General features: G+C 45.1%; 1 protein-coding gene across 1 annotated transcript; it reads right to left on the bottom strand.

Moving 5' to 3' along the window:
- Positions 1-865: 865 nt before the first annotated feature.
- Positions 866-5,743, bottom strand: DUSP6 (dual specificity phosphatase 6). The gene is made up of 3 exons (XM_005519411.3): positions 4,845-5,743; positions 3,809-4,246; positions 866-2,373 (listed from the first exon to the last, which is right to left on the bottom strand). Exons 1-3 carry the CDS (start codon positions 5,245-5,247, stop codon positions 2,066-2,068), a joined length of 1,149 nt encoding a protein of 382 aa, XP_005519468.1. The 5' UTR covers positions 5,248-5,743; the 3' UTR covers positions 866-2,065.
- Positions 5,744-21,990: the final 16,247 nt, after the last annotated feature.

The raw sequence follows: 21,990 nt of genomic DNA, 5'->3' as shown, positions 1-21,990 counted from the left end.
ACTACTGCATGAGACACTGACTCACTTTTTTCCCATGTTTTGTTTGCATTTCATTTCACACACTTGCAGTTTCTAAAATTACTTCAAGTGTGCTTTGGCTGCCAGGAGTTCTGCAGTACCTCAGCCGACAGCCCCAGCCCCTCACTGTGGTACTGCACACAGATTTTGGCACCACCCTGCCTTGGGCCAGTTATCATCAGGAAGGATGTTAATGAATATAGGTTGCAGCAGGAAGTTTTGCAACTGCTATAAGCCCCCTTTTTCCTTCTGCAGAGACAGAACTGCTTGAAGGGTTCAAAGAGGAAATGAGCTGACTGAGGGGAGACTTTTCCTCCTTGCCTTCATTAAGCTGCAAGGTGGATGAATGGCAGCAGAAAAATCATTTACAGGCTGCAGACTGTTGATGAATCTCTGTGAAATTAGTTCCTGCCAGACAGCTAAGCAGAACATGAACCCATCTCTTGGCATCTGTAATAGAGTGACCAAAATTCATAAACAAAGCCAGAAAACAGAAGCTCCTTACTCTTAATAATAAAAGAAAAAATAATAATGAGAAAAAAACACTATGGCCCAGAATCAGGTGATCCCTAGTACAGCAAAGAGATGCTGGAATACTTTGTAATTAACCTAAAGGCCTTCAAAAGCATTTTCTTCACCAAAGCAAGATGAGAATCTAACACATTCACTGTTTATTCATTCAGGCACCAGTGGACCAAAGGGGAAATTAAGGTTTTATTGTCTTAGGGGATGTACAAAAGCTATTAAGAGTAATTATTGCCTTTAAATGTAACCATATGGGTATGTGCAATTAACCACAAACACACAGAGGGGAAAGGGGGAATAAACCAGCCAGCTTCTCCATAGCCAAAAATAGTTATTTATTTATTAATAATTTAAGGTTTTACATTCTTATAATAAATTCCATCTTAAAACTTTTACACTGTGGATTAAACTCTCCCTTATTGGCAACCATGTGCAGATTCACTGTGCGTACACACAGGTACAAATGCTCGCACATACTTCCAGTTTTATACAAAAAAAAAAAAAACAAAAACGCAAAATATTGCATTTGAGGTGAAGCTCCCTGAAGAATTTGTACAGAGGTAATGCACTGTTTAGCACATCTGAAAGTTTTAAAAAGTGATCAAAAAATCTTTCGCATTCAAAGACAAACCTCCTCCCAGATGATCTATTTACAAAAGGTAAGGCAAAAAATTAATTTAATTTAAAAATATATATATATGTATATATATATATATCATATGGAAAGTACATCAAAAGCATGAGGAAAAAAAATCACCACAAGGAAAAGAAAGATATATGAAAGAAGAGACTCTACTTGCTCACAAAACATGATCTGCAAACTTCTCACCATTGCCATTTCTCCCTCATGGAAAGCTTGCTTCAATAAAATTCAGCATGCTGCAAATATATTCTTTGCAATTAAAACAAACAAACAAAGCAGAATTTATGAAAAGAACAAAAACACAGGTGTCCCTTGGATTGATTTCTTGAGTACATGTGAATTAAGAAAAAAAAAAAAATGCAAATAAATTTAAGGTTAAATATTTACATTGATCAAGTAGAACACTATCAAGCTCCTAGCAAACAAGTACTCCAAATACACTAAGCTGAAATCTCTTTCTTTGGCTCCTCTAAATTAAAACAAACAAACAAAAATAACCAGTCTTCACTGAAGACAAAGATGTGTGTCACAGATCTGAGAGCAGAGGGCAGAAGGACAGTCCCAGCCTCTAGAGAACACGTGTCCAGCCTCACCCTACCACACAGGGAGTCCTCGGACCCCAGCTACTGGCCAAGCAGGGATGAACGTACTGCCCACCTGCTGCCTGGTCACCACGGTCCTGCCCAGAGAGCTCGCCACGTCCCCTCCCTTTGCAATAGCCGATTCCATACTGTGTAACCTTTCGTTGCCTGCACTGGCAGCTGCTTTTTAGTAGCAGAGGCCAGAAGAAGAGAAAGCTGCATTTCTTTTATCACTGCCAAAGAGAAACCATTGAGGAGTGATCCCATGAAATGGACAGGAGAAGGGGGTGGTGGGAGCTCACGTGGACTGCAAGGAATCCACCTGGAAGACGTTCTGGTTGGAAGGAGTGGTGAAGTACAGCTGCTGGTTCGGCACTCGATTGTCACAGGGGCTGCTCAGTCCCAGAGTCCGCTCAAAGTCCAGCAGCTGACCCATGAAGTTGAAGTTGGGTGAAATGTTAGACTTCTTCATCTTGACAATATCATAGGCATCATTCATGGACAAGTTCAGCTTCTGCATGAGGTAGGCCACCGTCACTGTGACCGAGCGACTGATCCCTGCTAAGCAATGCACCAGGACGCCGCAGTTCTTCCCCCGTGCTTCATCTGTACGAAGAAGCAGAGAAGGACACATAAGACAGAGGGTTAGTAACTGATCTCTCACACAAATGAGATTAGTATCAAGCAGGAAGAAAGTACAATTCTGATCCCAGTGGCCAGCAGTGCAACTCAAGAGTTAACTTTAGCGGCTTAAAACCAGGACAAGAGAAGAATCCACTCCCCCTACTACCCAAGTCCAAGAGCTGAGAAAACTAAGAATGAGACAAAAGACGCAGGACACGCTGCATGACACTGTTTTAAAAGTCAGTTCTAAAAGACAGGCTTTTGCCTGGAGATTTGCCTTTAAATTCTTACAGTCCCCTTGCCCCAGCATGGAAATCCTGCAATATGTCACTGAAAGGTTTTATACAGACCAGCAGACTGCAAAGGTCTATTAAATTATTCTCCAACTGTTGTGCAGCTAACAATGGAGGTATTCAGGCATTTTAAAAGAATGAGGGAAGTCACAGGGGACAGCCCATTAGGAGGAACAGGATGTCAACATTGGTTGAAAATGGGTTCCTTTGTAATAGGAAATGCATTACAATGCCTGGAGATTAGTTTCTTTGTGGCTTCTAGCCCACATTTCTTCCTGCTAGGCTCAGATTACCTACATTCTCCACTATTACTGGTATCATTCAACCGGATTACAGCACAGCTTCCCAACAGATCATGCAATGCCCGCCCCACCGCACCCCGATGGGACAAATTTGAGTCCTCCCCAAAACGAAGGAGACTGCAGATTTTAACCAGAACTCCTTGGGCCCAAGGGTACAGATTTCCAGAGCTGACGGATAATGTCTGAGGGCCGGCTGACCGAGGCACTGAGCCCGAAATGTATATCATTATTACCACGAGATTTAATTTAAACTTTGGCTATATATTTGCCTGGGACACCGCTTATTCATAACTTGCATTTAAAAGCTGAAGTTAGACTCCCAGATAGTTTCTTTTTATTATACTACTCCTCAGTAACCTCAAGGAAAAAAGAAAAAATAAAAAAAACAAAACAACAAAAAACCCAAAAACAAACAATCCCAAAACGAACATCAACAAAAAAAAGGTCAAATAAACTATCGACCCCAGGCTTATTTGCCCCCCACCCGCTAGGAAGTGATTTAAGATCCCACAACATGAGCAGAGCTCAGTCCCCAGCTCCAACAGAAATGACTCAAGGAGAAATTCCACAGCCAGACAAACCAGGTATGTCTGTGCAGCCCTGCAAAGGTCGCTTACAATTCAATGGGACTTCTCAATAACCCCCCCAAACAGTCCCCAGCAACCCCTCAACTTAAGCCGGCTTTAAAATCAGAAAAGAGGGCATGACCCAGAGACGGCCATAAATACTGCTTCCGCTTCTCGCCCGAAATTCACGAATTCTGCAAAAGATATCGAATTCTGCCTCTTGAGATGTAGCTGTTAACAAGTAACCGGGTCTTACCTATAAAGGAGATGGCCTCAGGAAAGAACTGAGACAGATTTTGGCTCCAGTGGTCAGAGATCGGGATCTGTTTGTACTTGAATTCGCCGGCGTTTTCAAAGAGATTAGGCAGGTTAGGGGTAACATTCAAGATGTATTTAATGCCGAACTCTTCTAAAACGTCCAAATTAGTGGAGTCCTTGGCACAGCCTAAGTAGAGGTAGGGTAGAATCTCCACCGGAAAGGAAGGCTGGTTGTTGGAGAGAGGGCTGCCATCGGAGTCGGTGGCACTATTGGGGTCTCTGTCAATGTCAGATTCAATGTCGGATGATGAATCGGAGCTGATTCGGAGGCCCCCCAAGCCCAGGACCGGCAAAGGAGGAGAGCTGCTGCTACACGAACTGTCTAGGTTAGTTTCACAGTGCAAGGCGAACTCGGCCTGGAACTTGCTAAAACCACCTGGAGAGAAAAGCAAAGAGGAGAAAATGCAACCTGATATAAGATGGCATGTCGACTTACTTCCCTGGTACAGCCCTGTCTGCAAAGGAGCGTCTGTTTTGCACCCTCTCGAGCTCCGGGAAAAAGAAGAAAAATGTCACTCTCAACGCAGACAGGCTAACTTAAAGGAAGGGTTAAGAAAATCGTCCGCTGCGGTGGAGGGCTCAGCACATTCAAGATTAAAGCTCTGTACCGCTTTGCCCTGCTGGGACCGCTGGAGAGGTGTCTCGCCGGCAATTCCTTCTGCCAGGTTCATGCCGGAATCCCCGTTAGCCCCGTCCTCCCCACGCTGCTATAGTGATTTCGGACATAAAGGTTTCTTTAAACAATGCGAGGATAGGGAGAAAGGGGAGGGAAAAGGTGTGGAGTAGGGGGAAAAGCCCCCTACCCGGGTCGGTGCTCTCCTGGCGCATCAATCCACTGCCCGGGGAACGCTGCAGACCGCATCCCCCCCTCCTTCGAACCCGGGCAGAGATCCACGAGGCTCGGCTCCCCGTTCCCCGCAGACCCGGGCCCCAGGCAGAGATCTCTTCCCCCAACCCTGGGCGGCCTTTCTCACCTTCCAGATAAAATGCCTTGCAGCCTTCATCTTTGAGGCGCTTGAGGAGCAGCCCCAGCACAGACTCGCCGCCCGTGTTCTCGTTCCAGTCGCGGCTATGCTCGTCGTACAGCACTACGGTGTCGGTGCCGCACCGGCGGGCGAAGCGCTCCCGGTCCTCCTCGCTGCTGGCGACGAGGGACCGCAGGGGCAGGTTGCCCTTCTGCAGCCGCCGCAGCATGATGCCGGGGATGGCCACATTGATGGCCGACTCGATGTGGGACGACTCGTACAACTCCTGAGGCCGACAGTCCATCAGCAGTAGCCGGTCGTTGCCCATCTCCAGCTGCTCGTTCAGCCACGCCACGGATTTACTAATCGCCATTTCCGACGCGAAAGGGACGGGTCTGAACGTATCTAGCATGGGGAAGGACGGGGGGAGCGCAGAGTGCTCTGGAAGCGCCCCTCTCTCTCACAGAGGCATGCGGCTGGCTCGGCGGGCGGGCTGCACCCCTCTAACTCCGCACAACTTATCTCCCTCCGCCCCAGGAAAATGAATCACGCAGCCCCCCCCGCGCCGCTTCCCCCGCGCCGGGCGGCGGCGGAGTCACGGGGAGGGAGAAGCAGCCCTGCTCCCGGCGTGTGTGTGAGTGTGAGCGCGTGTGTGTGCCTGCGTGCGCGCAGCCAGCCTGCCCCGTCTCCTTTTTTTTCTGTCAATGAATCCCTGAATGAACCTGCCTAATCGCCGCTGCAGCCCGAGCCCTTGGGCTTTTCCTCCGCCACGAGTGAATGAAATCCAATTAACGTGCCGCCGAGCGGGGCTCCCCGGCTCAGCATGGAAGAGCTGCGGCGGCGGCGGCGCCCCTCGCTTGCCTCGCGTTCCCCTCCTTGGCCGCGCTGCCCCGCGGCCCCGCGCAGCCGGCGGCTCTCAATGGGTACAACCGCGGGCCGCTCAATGGGTACATTCTCCGGCGCAGCCAATGGGGGAGCGCGGAAGGGGCTGTTGCCGCGGCGACGGGCCGGCTGGAACAGGTTGTGTTGATGAATCGTTAATGAGTTTGTCATTCACAAAAACGGAAAGGAATTTCCGCTCCGGATAAGCCGAGTGCAAACAAGCGGCAGCCGCGGCGCGGCGGGCGGGGGCGGCGGGGGCAGGTGAGGGGGCGCGGCCCGGCGCTCCCCCCTTCCCATCTCCAGCACCAGCCGCGGGGCGGCCGTCGCAGCCGGCGGAACGAATGGCACTTTTTTCTTTTCTCTCCCTCCATATTTTCATTCCCTAAGTCATACCCCGCGGGGGCCGGCCGTGTTCTCCCCCCAGCTCCCCCGAACTGATCGTGGCCCGGCTTTTCATTAGGGCGTTCTGGGAATCCCATTTTTAGGGAGGCGGGTAGGCGCTGTCCTCGGCTGATCCCTACGGGGGTGAAGAGTAAACCCCGAGCTAATCTCTTCCTACGCGGCCCGGCTTTATTCGCTGCACGCAGCGCAGCCGGGGAGCCGGCCCCGCCGCAGGAGCGGCCCGCAGGCGCTCCTGCTGCAGCCCGGGCGAGCCACCCCACCAACGTGAGCAGGGAAAGTGGCCCGGCCGGCTCCTCCAGGTAGCCTGCGATTGAACCGCGCTGCGGCCCGAGTCCGCCGGCAGCAGCGAGCCCGCAGCCTCTCCCGGGGCGCGGCGGGGTGTGTGCGGCCCCTCGCACCTGGCTGTGCCCGCGATGGGGACCACGGCCACCGCACCGCCTCCTCCTGCCTGGAGTGGGGCCCCGCCGCCGCCGTCCCGCGCTTCCCCCCGGTCCGGCCGGGCGGAAGGGCGCTGCAGTCCCCGCCGCACCGGGAGGCGGAGGGGAGGGCCGGGCTGCGGTGCCCGTCGGAGCGGCGCCGGGGTGGCAGGGGCCGGGGGGCGCCGCGGGGCCGGAGGCTGGGCAGGGAGCGGTGGTTCCAAGGTGAGGGTTAGCAAATGGGTAAGGGAAAAGCGAGGAGCGACAATAAATAAGGAGAAGCCTGGCCTAAATGCTAATCCTGCCACCAACATCTGCTTGGAAGTAAAATTGTTCAGGAGAGGCTAATCTCTCTTCCACTGCTACTGCGCATCAGGGCTCATAGTTTTTAACCCCAGCTGAAGGAGGTTCTTTAGGTAGCGAGCGGCTGGAGAGTGTGACCCTGGGAACAGATAGTGGCATGGGCAGTCCTGTGTATTCCACACAGAAAATATCCGTGATGTTAATTAAAGTTGACACATCAGTGGTTGCAGTTTAAAGCAAGGCTGACACCCAGATGGCATTAACGACATCCTCCCCAGCAGGGATTTTGAGAGGATGCCTTCTTGCTACCTTTTTCAGAGGCTTGAAAGCGGGACTGAAGTGTTACACAAACCTTGCCCCGCCCCTAACCGGGAGATTTCCTTGAACTGACACACACCCTGCCGCATGGCTCAGCGCAACTTGTCCAGACCACCTTTGCCCACCGTGGACCTGTCCTCTCTTGTTAAAGACTTTCCAGGCTGTTCTTACCAGGTGCTTCACTCGCTGTTCCGCTCTCTATGTTCAGAGTATGCTGTTTAAATGTCCAGAGCAGTGTCAGATACAACTAGAAAGCAGGAGCCTTTGGTATTATTTATTTAAGTATTTTTTTGGGTGGGATACCTGCCTAGTAGTATAACAATACTATTCCAATAAATAATTATAGCATTTAAAGATATTTTTATCATAAGTACTCTCAATTTTGATGAACATTAAAGGGTAAATGTATGAAGGCAGTAAGATGTTAGATGAAGCATACTCCAGAGAGTTGTAATTCCAAAGTGGAGCTGGAGACACACTCGTAATGGTGGTAGCTATAACCTGCTCATTGCATGGCAGCAGTCTGAGGGTGGCATTTGGTGAGCTGAGACCCAGACAGGAGATTTTACACTGCAGCAGGGTTAAACCAGTCAAATACAAACAGCACCCTTTGAATTTGTCATAGTACCTCCCTCAGCACACACCAGAAGAACTCTGAAGGAGAATGAGAACTATGTGCCACCTTGTCTTTCTGTTAGCATGCATATATGCACTCCCTTTCCCTCTTTCTGTCTGAACTGCTCTGTCCTGTCTGTCACTGAGGGATGCTGGAGCAGATTCACTTAACCATGCTACCATCTGATGCTTTGTCAGAGACCAGATGTACAGCCCAAGCTCCACCAGGAGATCATTCATCCTTCAACTTCCAGAAGTTTTTGTAATACCTGAGCAGGGAGAAGAGGCTATTTCTGTCAACCATGATGCCTTCATTCACCCAGCCTCTGGCAGTTTGATTTTCAACTCTGAAATGTTTATTTTTGGATGGGGAGGAACATGTCTTTATTTTTTTGTTAGTTTGGTTTTGGTTTTTTACTTCCTTGTCTGCAAGTAAGACTTCTTCAGTCTGGCTCAAAGCTTATTAATAACAAATAGCCTATTTTTCTGTCTTTTGGACCATTTTGCTCATTTGTAGCATGTGTAGAGGGCCCAGTAGATCTCCATGAGTGCTTATGACCTGAGCTTGTCTTGGCCAGACATTTAGAAACAGAGAACAATAGCACTGCATGATGACAACGATTAAAATTTAGTGTTGCTTTGTCCAATTCCTTCATATCTCTCCCTGTAATAGAAGCCCTGGCCCTGAATTAGACAGACAGGTTATCTACATAGTGTAATGGGAGAGAGAAGAACCAAAAAGGCAGGTATCTATGACATTTTGAAACCGGGCCAACCGGGTCACTCTGAGACACTTCACAGTCTGGAATACTAAGGCAGTGATGTAGAGGCATTCTCAGAAGTGCTGATGAAGTTTCTTCTTGCATTAGACATCAGAGATGAGATTTTTTTTTTTTTTTATGCAAGTGCTTTCTTCCTGTTAAGATAGTGCTTTATGCCTCTCTTCTACTTAGTTGAAACAGAATTTGATAGGAATCTGTCTTTCTGTGGGAAGATGGGGCATAAAATATATAGGAAAGGGTTTTCTTCTTTGGTCACGCCTTTCCCATGTTGCATCAATCAATATTTTCGAGAGCAGGGACTCCAGCCTTCATTTTCCACATCCCACTGATGATCTGAATCAAAATGGCAGAGACACCTTCTGTATCTGCACTGTGTGATTTCAGGCAAGCAAAGAACACTCTGGGATTGCCTGCTGGAGAAGGCCAAGGAGTATAACACATGCTGGCATCAGAATTTTGGGTGAGATGCCAACTCAACTCAACTCTGGATGTGCAAGAGCTTGGAAAATGTAGTGAAGACAGGTTTCTCCACTGACAAGTCATACTTATGCATGAATTTTGAGGATCATGACTATCAGCTTTGACTGAACCAGCAAATGCCTGTGATTGAGCTAAAAAGTCATTCAGCTTTAGATGCTGGAAGTTAGAGGTTCACATTTTACCTACTTATTTCCTCTCACTTATCACTTTCAGAAGGTCTTCTGAGAGTGCGCTCTGGAACTGCTTAGCTCCCATTGCTGCCTCTAAATTGTGCCTGGTGGAACCAGCCTGTACTTTTACATGCTTACCTTGCAGTCTGTGACTTTCACCTTCAGGTTTATTTCTAAGTCCTTTATACAGTTCCTTTTAGTTTCAGTAAAAGTGAAAAATCAATGTATGTCTGTGTTGATTTCTGTGAATGATCTATTTGAAAATAGAAATACACAAATCATTCTAGACCAAATTGCCCATGAAGTACCACTAGTGTAAGACTGGTTAGTGCAAGGTGTCTTAAAGGGAGAACAAAAGTGTCCTATAAGGCATTTTATTTCTTTTATGTAAAGTACAAACAATTTATGGAAATGACATTTAACTGGTTATTCAATGTCCAATTATTCACATCTAAAATAATTCCTGAAGCTGGAGAAATAAAACACTTGAATGACTCCATTTAGGAAATCCTTTTGACTCAAGTGCTTTCCTTGAAACAGCAAATAGCTGGATGACTTCAAGCACATATTTAATTGTGCCTTGTAATAAAGTAATGTAATTAGCAATTACTTAGGAATGATGCTTTATAATACTTAACAGCTACCACAGACTTTATTTACCACAGACAGCATTTATTTAAAGAGTTTTGTTTTCTTTTGACTCCTCGTGGTATAAACAAGGTTTCCTTCTGAATGCAGCTCGTGAGCTCTCCAAATTGTTCCTTAGGGTGTGCAAAGGTGAGCAGTTTTGTTTGACAGCAGATCACTATTGGCTGTCCGATTCTCTTCTTAGAGGATAAAACTAAGCTTGTAGGAGGGTAGTGCAAGGCACACATTTAGCAGCACTCACGGTGTATTGGCCAAGCACAGAGGCAAGTAGTGCTGTAATATTTTCTTTTATTCTTTTTTTTCCTTCCCACCACATGCTGCCATTGCTAGGGACACTTTTGGTGGCACTGACCTGTGTATCATTTCATAGTGGTTTTGGCAACAGAAACATAGCACAGGTGGGCAGCTGTCTCTTAAAAATAATAAACATGAAGGGAACAGAAGGCTATGTGTCTGCACACTTTTCTTATAATTATATGTTAATTTGATAGCTTTCAAATAAAAAATGGACTGTATAATAGCGGCAAAAACCAGAAGCAGACTAAATTATAGAAGTGGCACTGTGTGTGTGATTTCTTGAAAATAGAGATACACCGTTAAATTTGGTGGCAGTGATTAAATTAATACATTTGTTTACTGGTTGGAATGTAAATTAATATGGTTCTGTTACCTTAGCTAAGGAATAGAGCAATTTCTATCTAAAACTCCTGATCCATGGTTCAGAAATATCATGCTAGTTGTATACAGACAACAATGTGGTTATATTATTTCTTTGTCCATACCAAAGAGTTCAGTAGGGTCCAGAGAGCGTTTTCATGTTGTGCAGGCTGGTGTTTCTCTCTGCTGTTCAGTGGCAGCCTGTATCACACTATACTGGGCACATGCATCACACCAGATGAGGCTGCTGAGAAAATGCTATAATCTCTTTATAATGCTGCCCATTTTGGTTGAAGGGCTAACTAGGGACTAACATGTGGGCTTACCTGGGGAGGCATTAGTGCTGTCACTAAAGTATGTTCCTTCAATAGCACTGTCCCATTTTTGTCCCGCTCACTCATCCTACAAGGAAGCAAACCCGACAGCCTTAAGAAAGCATGGAAAGCAGGTCTCTCTTCCCAGAGCTAAAGATTTCTTTTCCTCTGTGTTTGCAAGATCCCCTGCTACCAAATCTCTCCATTCTGGCCATGGGAATAAATCCTAATCCTGGGATGACTGAAGACTTGCTCTAGACCATGGAAAGAGTAAACAATGGCTGTGTTTGCACAGTGCAGGGTAAATCAACTGTGCAGAGAGCAGAGCAGGGACAGCAAATTGTATAAGAAAAAGATCTTCATCCTGGGACAGGCATATTCAGGAAAAGAAATGCTATGCAGCTATCTTATGTTCTGTTTCCAAAGAGAGGCAATTAGTAGTTCAACCAAGGCATGAACAATTCAATTTCTGCTGTCTGTCTCCTATACGGCCACTGAAATGTGTCCTGGGGACCCCATGGAGCTGAGCACACAGTTTGGCTCCAGGACCTCACAGGGGATGACAAATGGACAGCTATGCATCCTGGAACTTCCATTTAGCACTTCTGCTTTACTTTTCACAGATGGAAAGTCCCTCATAGGAACTTCTCCTAGACCAGGCAGGACCTGCACCAAACCAGATACATACACTGACAGAGGTAATAATTTCCTTGTTACTGAGCCTGAAGCTTTCCCTTGTGACCTGCTGCTGTCAAAAAAGGCTGGTAAAAGCTTGTTGAGGGGGAATTACCAAACTGATGGCCAGACCTAGGTGCTAAAATGTCCTGCACTGTTTAGAAAACCAAAGGGCTCAAGTCCCATGCTGAATTTGAAGCACCCCTGGTGCTGTCTTCCAGGAGATAAAATGTGATATAAGTCACACAAACCTTTCTGGTTTAGTTTGCTACAATTTGCACCTCCATTCCCCCAAAGCAAACAAACAAACAAACAAACAAACAAACCAACCAGAATATAAAAAAAAAAAAAAAAGCCAAACTACAGTACTCTTAAGGGATTGGTCACTACAACTCCTAAGTCCCACAGATCAGACAGATTACTTAATTTGGAAGCTTGAGAGACTTTAGTTTGTAGGAGAGGGAAACCAGTAGAAAGAATATGTAGTAAATAGAATAAGTGGGGAAAGGGTGATGTCCTAAATGTGCAGCAGTATTATAAATGTCTGGGGCAATACTGGGTTGTGTACATTACTAGAAAAGTATGTATTGTGTGAACAGAGTCCTTTTGAAAGGCATGCATCTCAAGGTAAGCCATAAATGGGTGTAGTTCTTTGATTAAGAGTTTTGCAATATAAAATATACCTCAAAGGCTGGGTGTCTACAAGTGCAATCTCTGCAAATACTGGCAAAACAGTTACTGTTGTCAAGTATATTCTGGCTTTGCCATGCTTAGGTATTTATGAGAACTTAATAGCAGAACTGTCACATCCAAATTCCAGGTCATCACCGGGTATGTCAGAGCACAATGACATGATGATTACAGGACTGTTCATGGTCACAGATTTTGTCACTTATTTGGTACATTGGTGTCACCAACATACCACAAAGGTAAATTATATTAAAATACTTCTTTCTCTGAGTACTTTTGTACCATTTTCACAAAGTTTCCTATTCTGGCTAAATTGTGTGCGTAGATCTCTGTTCAAGGGTTTGCAAGACGTTGTTGTAGAGAGAGCTACAGCCCTATGCTTTCCAGTGGTAAACTGGAGCCTTCCTGCTCTTTCTTAGAGGTTTTTGTCTGGTAATCATTATAAATGTTGGTTGGTTATTTTCTTTTTGCTTCTAGTCCCAGTTTGCAACAATCTGCTTCATTTCATGTGGCAGTCCCATCAGACCAGAGAAGTTAAATATTTCTGATCACAACAGAATTTGAATGGGAATAAGAAAAGTGCAGGAAGCAGTGTTCAGTGGTTCCCTGCTCGCTTTCCAGTCTGCACCAGATCAGTGCCTTAGCACAGGGTTAGGATGAGCTGCATGGAGGGGAGCACCTTCCTTCAGATAAAAAGGTTTATGGCCAGCTGTAATAACTGGATTCAGAAAGGTGAATGTTCCACAGCATGGAGGTTAAAACTAAATGTGTTGTGGGTACAATTGCTTCTGTATTGTGTTTCAGCAAGGAGAATCCTGAAGACCATGGCCAGAAGCGTCTAATCCCAGCCTTGCCCTTGTATGGGGCTCAGGCAAGCCTTTGGAGAGTAGACACTGCCTGCAGTGCTGCCATTTTTGGCTGTTTCCTCTGTGATTGGATAGGATCCTGAAGATATGGAGGGGTTTGGAGTTTTTTTCCCTGAGTGAAGTGTAACTTTAATCAGGGAAATCACATTAGAATTATGCTATGGATGATGTATCCTAGATGGTTAGGTCTTCAATACGTAGAAGAATACTCGGTGAGTCAGCCCTGCAATTTTTGGTGGAGTAGGTCTATTCCGGTGTGTGGGTGTTCGCAGAACAATTACGTAAGTGTCAGGGTAACGAGGAACTTTTGACATTTCTGGCAGCTTAACTGAGTTCTTTTCAGTCAAAAATACACTAATTGTTGTTCTCTTGCATTAAACACACATCATTGCCTTAACTGGATTTGGGAGGTTTTTTTTAAACGTCAGTTGTCAGGGCAAGATACTGGAGCAGTTTTATTCTTGAGAAAAGAGGAGATTTTTCACAGTTACAGTGAGACAAACATTTATGAGAACCATTTAAATCATATAAGAGGGTGAGAAAGTTGATATACCATATGCCTGGAATTTACTATGGTAAAGCTAATTACTGCCACTGAATGCAAGGGCCCATCAGCATTTTCATTACATCCACACTCAACACCTTGTCTTTTCTTTTTTTTTTTAAATTTTTTAAGTTTTAGTTTGCCAGGGTTTTCCACCTATATAATTTTTCCGATGGACAATGATAATGCAGCCTCCAAACTAACCCTTGAAATATGTTGTGTCCGATATTCAAGGTGAGTAGGCTCAGTACCCCACTGAAGAATGGTGTATTGTGCTGCAAAAATGGTGTATTGCACTGCAAGGCAACTGCATTTCTACATGTATTGCAGAGGGAAAGAAGAACTGGTTTGTTTATCAAGATCAATATACCAAAGTTAGTCAGACCAGGTCCACATCCAAATGACATTTGAGAAAAGATATCTCTCTGGAGATTAAATATGAAATAAACAAAAACTGGTAACTGTTTTCTTTCTCATGTAATCCAAACTGTACCTTTGGTACAAAAACCCTGTAGTCAAACTAGTCAATTGAATTAATTTTTTTTTTTTAAATCTGGATAAATATGAAATATTTCAAATTATGAATATATTTGATATACTGTCTCTTCTTCTACATGTTACTATTAATGAGCCAGATCATAGCTCTGAAGGGTGCTGAGCATCCCACTGACATGCCTGAACATCTAACAAAACAGCATGTCAGTGGATTTTGGATAGCCAGCTAATGGCTGCAGGATGTTTTTAATCTAAGTGTATTTCCTGAAGTCAGTCAGAGAGAGGGGCTCTGTTACATGCTGTGTAGGTTCAGAGCAAGACCAGCCTACCATCTGTGTTGGTGCTTGTCCACACTCAGTGTATTGGCTGTGTTAGCAAGTCCTTACTGAGGCTAGAGATATATAGGGTGAGGATTCCACCAGTGGCAGGATGGGGTGAGGAATCACCAGAGAACCTGGGTTCTTTGGGCACAAACCAATACACTTTTGGCGAGGAATTTTTCTAATTAGTGAGGACAACTTCAGCCTAGACATTCTGTCTCAGTGATGTGTACATTATGTGAGGGTAATAATTGGATACAGGGACCATGTGTCTTCGGGGAGTGTGTTGTTTATTACTTCTTTTTAAAATAACAGAATCAAAGTTTGAATCTGAAGTTGTTGCAATCACCCCATTTGCTTCCCCAAAACTTAGAAAATTCTAGAGGTCTGCAGTACGAACTGATTGCCTTATATTGCTTGTAGTCTGGTAGACTGAAGGGATTCATTGTTCTGATGTGTGCAGGAGGAATTGCTTAAATCCAATGAGCAAAAACAAAGGAACTCTCAGTGCTTCATATTTTCTTTCCCAGGATTTATGCAAAGAGGAACAAAGTCTTCTGCATTGAGAGCTCGAGATGAGAGTGCTCTTCACTTCAGCTCAGTGCCTTCAAGTGCCACCCCTGTTGATTCATGTAGTTACTCAGAGAAAACTGGAGACAAATAAGCCTGAGTTCTTCATTCAAAGAGCTCTCTGCACTCAGTGATAAAATTAATTTCTTTTAGGTTCAGAATACAGAAACAGACTAATTATTTAAAAATAATTGCTCTCACTCTTTTAAATTCATCAACAATACATGATGCTTCTGCTATGAGAGGTGGACATGAACTGTTAGAAACAGGTAGGGAGAGGTCACCTACCCACACCACTCAGCTTCAGGATAACTCAGAAATGTACCACAGGGATTCCCTTTGAACCATTTCACTGGTTGGACTTTTTTATTTACTGAAAACCTACAGAAGTAAATTCACAGATACTGATGCTATTAGTTGGTAAAGTGAAGAGATACATTGTTGTGGGAAAATACTGGTTACTACCTATTAATCATCCCTCTCTTTTGAGGATATACCATTTGATTCAGTCACTTTCAAGCTATTTATCTCATCTGAGTAAGATCATCAATGGTGTTACTGCAGTTTTTCAAGCTAGGTTTAGCTGACATAGCAAGGCACAAGCAATGCCTGGAATAGGACCTGTGGAAGGCGGTTTCATCTTTTTGCTCTTAAAAGCAAAGCCTATATTGATTTTGCATCTGAGTCCCTGAAAAAATATATTGCCTATTACTTTAGAAGGTAAATGAGACCAAAATGGCAGAGAAATTAACCAAGGACTTTTTATTCTCAGGGTTTGGAATTGATCAGTTGCTCTGATCATCCATTAAGCTGTGTTCAGCACATCGCCTTTAGAAGGAAGGGGAAGATGAACTTCTGACCACAGAGACAGTACAGATGAGGTGGGAAAAACAAACCAGAAGGTTCATGTCCAGCCGTGGCAAGCTGAGGTCCAACCAGGCACTACAAGTAAGGCAAAGATGACCCAAAACCTCCCCTATGCCAACAGCTGCCCTGTGGATTTGTACAGGTTCAGCTCCATGTGTCCCTTGTCTCCTTGCCTCCCAAATTCCCACTTGACCTTCATACTCAGGTCTCCAAAAACATGAGACTGCTGCCATTCACCATGGATTGAAAGGTTTGCCTGCAGGCAATTCCTGGGCATCTGTTGAGTGTCCCACATGGACTGTTGTGAGGCACAGTGATGGGAGGGCTACATGTGCTGGCAAGCAGAGAGCAGCATTTGCTGAGATTGCTTTTGCCTAAGGCCACCCCTTAGAGCAAGAACATGTCTGGGAGCAGTCAGGAGAATTTCTGCTCACTTGGGTGGTGTTATGAATTGTGGCTGAGGACAAGGAGGAAGGGGCAAGGTCTAGGCAAAATGCAGCTGCAGAACCTGAGAGAACAGTTCCCTGTGAAAAGTGCTGGCTCTGCTCTCTCTGAGAGCAGGTTGCCCATCAGCTCTTCTTACTAGCTTAGGGAGAAAGTGCCTTAGCTGACATATTCTTAGATATAGACTTTTTTCTTTAGCTCTGTAATTTTCCCAGGCAGGCCATTTGTTGAAACTCAAGGCATCTGTTTTCGTTTGTGCTGCTGGGTGAGAGGGCACACCATGCTTCTTTGTGGGCATGGTTATTTGGAGGAAGTAAGAAACACTTCTTGAGAAGTGGCAGAGGGGACTTTTTTTCCTGACTCCTTTCCCCCCCTCAGGTCCAAAGAAGAGTTTCTAGGAAGCAAAGTTGTTTTGTTTTTTGTAGAAGACACAGCACTTCTAGGAGTCTACAGTCACTGTATACTTGGAAAGAGAGAAGATGGGTGCATCAGATAAGTGTTTCAGAAGATGGATATACTATTTCATTCATTCAGAATGAACTTCTAAGATTGGTATGTCAAAGATTTCCTCCAAGGGCTTCCTTAGCACAAGGTGCATGTTTTTTCTGAAATTTGGCATATGTTTTCAAGACTTTTATAAGAACATATGGGCTATATTTGCTATGAAGTGACCCTTGGACCAGGGTGAATTTTACCTTCCAAAAATCAACTTCAGCTGAAGCAACTCAAAAAACCATGTAAAAAAAAGAAATTTTGCCCTGCTGTCAGTGACTTTTGTGAATGATAGAAAACCATCCATATGGCTAAACAGACTATCTGCACTCCCCCACAAGTAGTCACTTAGAGGATGAAAGTACTATTCAGCCTGATCATCTGTTTTGTAACAGGATATTTATCTCAAGCTTTCAAGAATGTCATTATTATTGGGGGAGGAGGGGAATGGGCAGTAAGACAGAATCTGTAATAGATTATCAATGTTGGTAGGTGAATAAGCTGGAGAGCAGGAAAGCTGCCTGAACCCCATCATTCATGAGCCCTGCTTTTGCCCAGAAAGAGAGGCTGTAGGCCCATGGTAATACAAGGGGAAGGAGGAGGAGGAAACGCTCTCGCTGCGGTCTGTTAAGAGTTCAAGGAGACTAAGTGGGGTCTGAAAAGTGGTAGGACCCTGAAAGGGAGGGGTAATAGATTTAGTGTCTCTGAAGAGAGGACTGGTTAATACAGGGAATAGGGACAAGTCTGTAAAATTGTTTCTGTAAGCACATCCTTGAAAGCTAATGCAGCTGCCCTGCAGGGAGGCTGTCAGTGCAGGAGGCTGAATATTGGCTCAGGGACTCTGGTCCAGTTAAGCAAATGACACGGTTCTGACTGATACTGGCACAGGGTACGGCTCAGTGGTTGTGGCTGCCTAAAAACCACCTAATTTAAACTCCATTTCTGAACTAAGAAGCATGAAAATTTCAAAGCTTTTTACTTCCAGTGGAGACTTCCAGGGGTAGTATTAATAGCTTTGGTGAACTGTGCTCCATTGATTTAAAGCACCTGTGCTTCTGAAAGTCAGGATTTTATCAATTTTTTATCACTTACACAGGAAGCAGTGCTGGGCTTAATGCTATTTATCCAGCTGGACATATTGACTTTGACTTAGGAGATCAAAGCATTTTGGTTAGGGATTGTGTAACATCTTCCTATAAGAACTGTCAGGGGTAAATTTACCAAAGCCTGAAACTTTGATTGATGATCATTTTGCATGAGTGTTCAGCATCAGGAAGCACACAATAAACCCTTTCTCTTAATGGAGGTACAGGCTGTGGCCTCTTTAAACATATGTATTTTGAAACACATTTCAACACCTCCTAGAACATAACAGTACACAAAACCCTGGAGATGCACTTGAAGGTGAGCTGTCCCTCAGCTCCAAGGACACCTCCTTGGACCCAAGATGCAGCTTCGTATAGCGCAAACCTGGAGCCAGTAAGGAGAGTAAGTTATTTGTTTTTGGGGTTTTTCTTTATTTTCTTGCTCTTTGCCATTGTAATAACAGCATTTCCCAATAGGTGAGAGGTTGGAAAGTGCTCCCTCAGGAGCTCAGAGGTCCTGTGCTCCCTTGAGTCCTCCTTGCCACACTGGCAGATAGATCCAGCCCCTCCTCGAGGCTACACGAAAGAGACTTGACTTCTTGTCCCAGCTTAAAGTGACACATATCACCTACTCTGAATCAGCCTCCCCCAACTATTTCTGAGTGGTACTAAATACACTTGTTGAACACTTTGATATCTTATATCACCAATTACTGAGGGTTTGTTCATATACTCTAACCTTTAAAAGCAGGACACTGTCCCCCTTCACCAGGGTAATGAGGAGAAACTGCATGGAGAGGATTCCAACTTAGGAATTCTAACAGAAAATGCCTTCTACTGCTGGCTGCAAAGGGAAGCATGAACAGTAATCTGCCACCTCTGCCTCACACAAAGCCATGCAAAATATCTGTCCCAGCCTAAATGTACTTGAAACAACAGTGGTCCCCTCACCACAAGAGGTGGTGTCAACATGGATGTACTCTTTGAGTAGTTGTCCTTAGTACAGTAGTAGGGAGCATGTACAGAATTAAAATAGATGAAATATGACAGATGGTTGCTTGAGTTTTTCTCTCAACATAAAATTAAAGCCCAGTAAATAATATGGCATTATACTGGCCCTATTGCTGTCTATTATTGGGTTTCAAAGCCATGCAGAGCTTTGATCAGTCTGAAAATTATTCCTGTTGCACAAGACAGTGTTACTCTTCTTTTTCTCTAGGTGCAGACTGGGCCCAAAAGATGGGCCAGCCCTACTATGGCCCAGCACATCCTCTGCTGTGCCCTGCAGGTCTGCTCCAGGGCTGAGCATGGCTGTCAGAGCCCTGCTGGCTGGCACTCACCCGTGATTCAGACACCTGCAGGCAACTTGCTCCTGAGCAGCAAGGCATTTTGAGTGATGGTAAAGTTTTGTCTGCTTGTCACAGCCCTTGTCCTGAGCGTGTCACAGCCTATGTGCAGCTGACCTGTGCTACTGCAGTGCTCAGGGGTCTCCTGCCTTGCAGAAGGAAATGTTCTCTGGGCTCTTCCTTTATTTTCCTTTTTGTTTTTAGCTACAAACAAACACTAAATATTTTGAGTGTGGATGGCATGGCTCAAGGACTCAGGATGATTAAAAGCAGGAGACCTACAGAGACATCCAGAAATTATTGTTTTTAACAAGACAGGAACTTTGTCTGAAAACAGGATGACTTGCTGCAAAAGACGCCGACAAATCCCTGTAGAGCTTTAGAAAAAACAAGCAGGCGCCTGAGTGTGCTTTGAAAAAAAAAAAAAATCCTGCCTAGTAATAAAAAGGGATGTGAGGGTAAACAGGAAAAGAGCACTCCACACTGCGAGCAGCCCAGAGGAGAGAGGCTGGGAAGAGCACTGATCTGAAAACCTGATATGGAAACTAAAGGGAAAGATTTCTTACTGTTTCTCAGGACAAATTCCCTGTAAAAGCCTCGATGCAGCTTTGAGAGGCAGCTGCCCACCAGTTCCTGTGTGCCTTTGTTCTGATACTACAGAGGGTGTGGGAGGGTAGCACATGCCCCACAGGTTTTATTGGCTGGATTCCATGGCTGTAAAGAAATGTTGGTTCTGACTTGCTTGAAATACAGGCTTCAGAGACAGTTCTACTGCATAACTGTATTTCCTGACAATGAGGTGACTGCAGTTCTGCACACCTGAACTGCAGTACAATTCACTTTTCCAATTTTAGTGTGAATCTCATGACATATGTTGTTTTCTGCTAAGCCCTAGGTCCTCAGGTTTTGCAGTTTCATGACAGTCTCACTTTCCATGAATCTGAATCCAGTCTTTCTAGCCTTCATGCCTAAGAAAGAAAAATCTTGAAATCAAAGGCAGCATAGCATAATGTGTGAAACAAAACCCCTAGTATTGCTATGTTTTGGATGGTGATTTTTAAAATCAAATACCATTTTGAGAAATTAGTATATTGATATTTGGGCTTGATCACATTACCTCTTTTGCTTCTGGCAGAATTTTCAGACTCAAGTACTAAGCAGGTTTTCCACTGGAAGCAGCATACTGTTAGTGAGACACCTATAGCGATGAAGAGGATGGGATAGGTATGCAGCATCAGACAGAGGCCCAGATACACCAGAATCGTAGGATGGGCTGAGTTGGAATCAGCCTTAAATAAATCTAGCTCCAATCCCTGTCATGGGCAGAGATGCCACCCTTTAGATTAGGCTGCCGAGGGCACCGTCCAACTTTTCCAACTTGCAGGGATGGGTCATCCACAATTTCTCTGGGCAACCTGTTCCAGTGCATCACCCATTGAGTAAAGAATTTCTTCCTCATATCTAATATAAATCTCTCCTCTTTTAGTTTAAAGCTGTTTTCCCTCGTCCTATCACTTTTTGTCCATATAAAAAGTCAGTCTCCCTCTTTTTTATAAGCCCCTGTAAGTACTGGATGGCTACAGTGAACGCCAAAATTCTTTGCAACAAGTTTCTGCTGCTCCAAAGTCAAACACTTCCTCAGAACTGAAATAACACCTTAGTGGTCAAAGTGGGACATAAAATGCATTGACAGTAAAAGATTCATCCTCTCAGATGTAGGCCCCAGAACCATCAAAATGCAGGTGAGTGGTTTGGGCAGGTGCCCATGGTTTGGCTTCACACTGGGGCTGTTAGGATGGAAGCTGCTCCCCTCTGAGCACCAGAGTTGACACAGTCAGTTCAGCCACAGCAGCTGTGCTCCTACCATCGCTGAAAGAGCACAGCTTCTCTCTTTCATTGGCTCCTGTGGAAAATACAGCCATTCAGACAAGGGCCTGTGACCTTACAGGCGCTGTTGGGAGCTCCAGAGAGACTTTTGGATCACCTCCCCTGGATGCAGCCCTAAATCCCCGGTGATGAATATCGGGTCCTCCGGTGCTCCTTTGTCTCTCTGCGGGTGTTTATCAGCCCTGGCCTGGGAGTGCCCCCGTGTTCCTCTGTACAAGGCTGCCTTCCAGGGAGGCTCCAGCCTTTTTGAGTGGCAGGGAGAAGGGAAGCAACACTTGTTAGTGAGCTTTTCTGATAATGGAAAATACATTAGTCTCCACCCTTTTCTGGGTATTGCTTTAAGGCAGACGAAGAACAGCTCCTCCTCGCCCTGGAGAGGGGCAGGTGCTGGAAGTGCTGAGCGCAGGGGCTGCCCTGAGGCTGGGCATCTCGGCCTGGGGGCCACTCTGCACCCCACAGGGGGGACAGCTATCCCTGCACACCTCTTCATCCCTGTGGCTGATGCCAAACACCTCCGCTCTGGAGCTATTTGGTTTCAATTTGCAGTTGGTTCACCTGCAGCATTTGGTTTTGCACCGGCTTTCTCAGGCAGCTCGGTACCTTGGGCAGGAGTTTTTATCCACTCACTTTTTTATTACATAATGGACTTGGGTTTTTTTCTTTGCTTTTTAATTTATTTCATTTTTTATTTTTTTCATATTTTTCATTTTCTTTTAACTTATACCAGTACAAATTAAAGGTGGTTTGCTACTTTTAATGTATGTGGCTGCCTGTAGAACAAACACTTATCTGTAACCTGCACCCTCCAGCACTGCACTACTTGAGACTATTATATAGTAGAAACTATGATCAGAGAAATTTCTAATTTCCAATGAATGAAATTAAAG

This window comes from Pseudopodoces humilis, chromosome 5, assembly GCF_049639895.1.
Source record: "Pseudopodoces humilis isolate 2021_Gansu_Grassland_sample_001 chromosome 5, ASM4963989v1, whole genome shotgun sequence".
Lineage (NCBI taxonomy): Eukaryota > Metazoa > Chordata > Aves > Passeriformes > Paridae > Pseudopodoces > Pseudopodoces humilis.
Note: the sequence above shows the minus strand (reverse complement) of the source record. Positions and strands in the feature narration are given on the sequence as shown.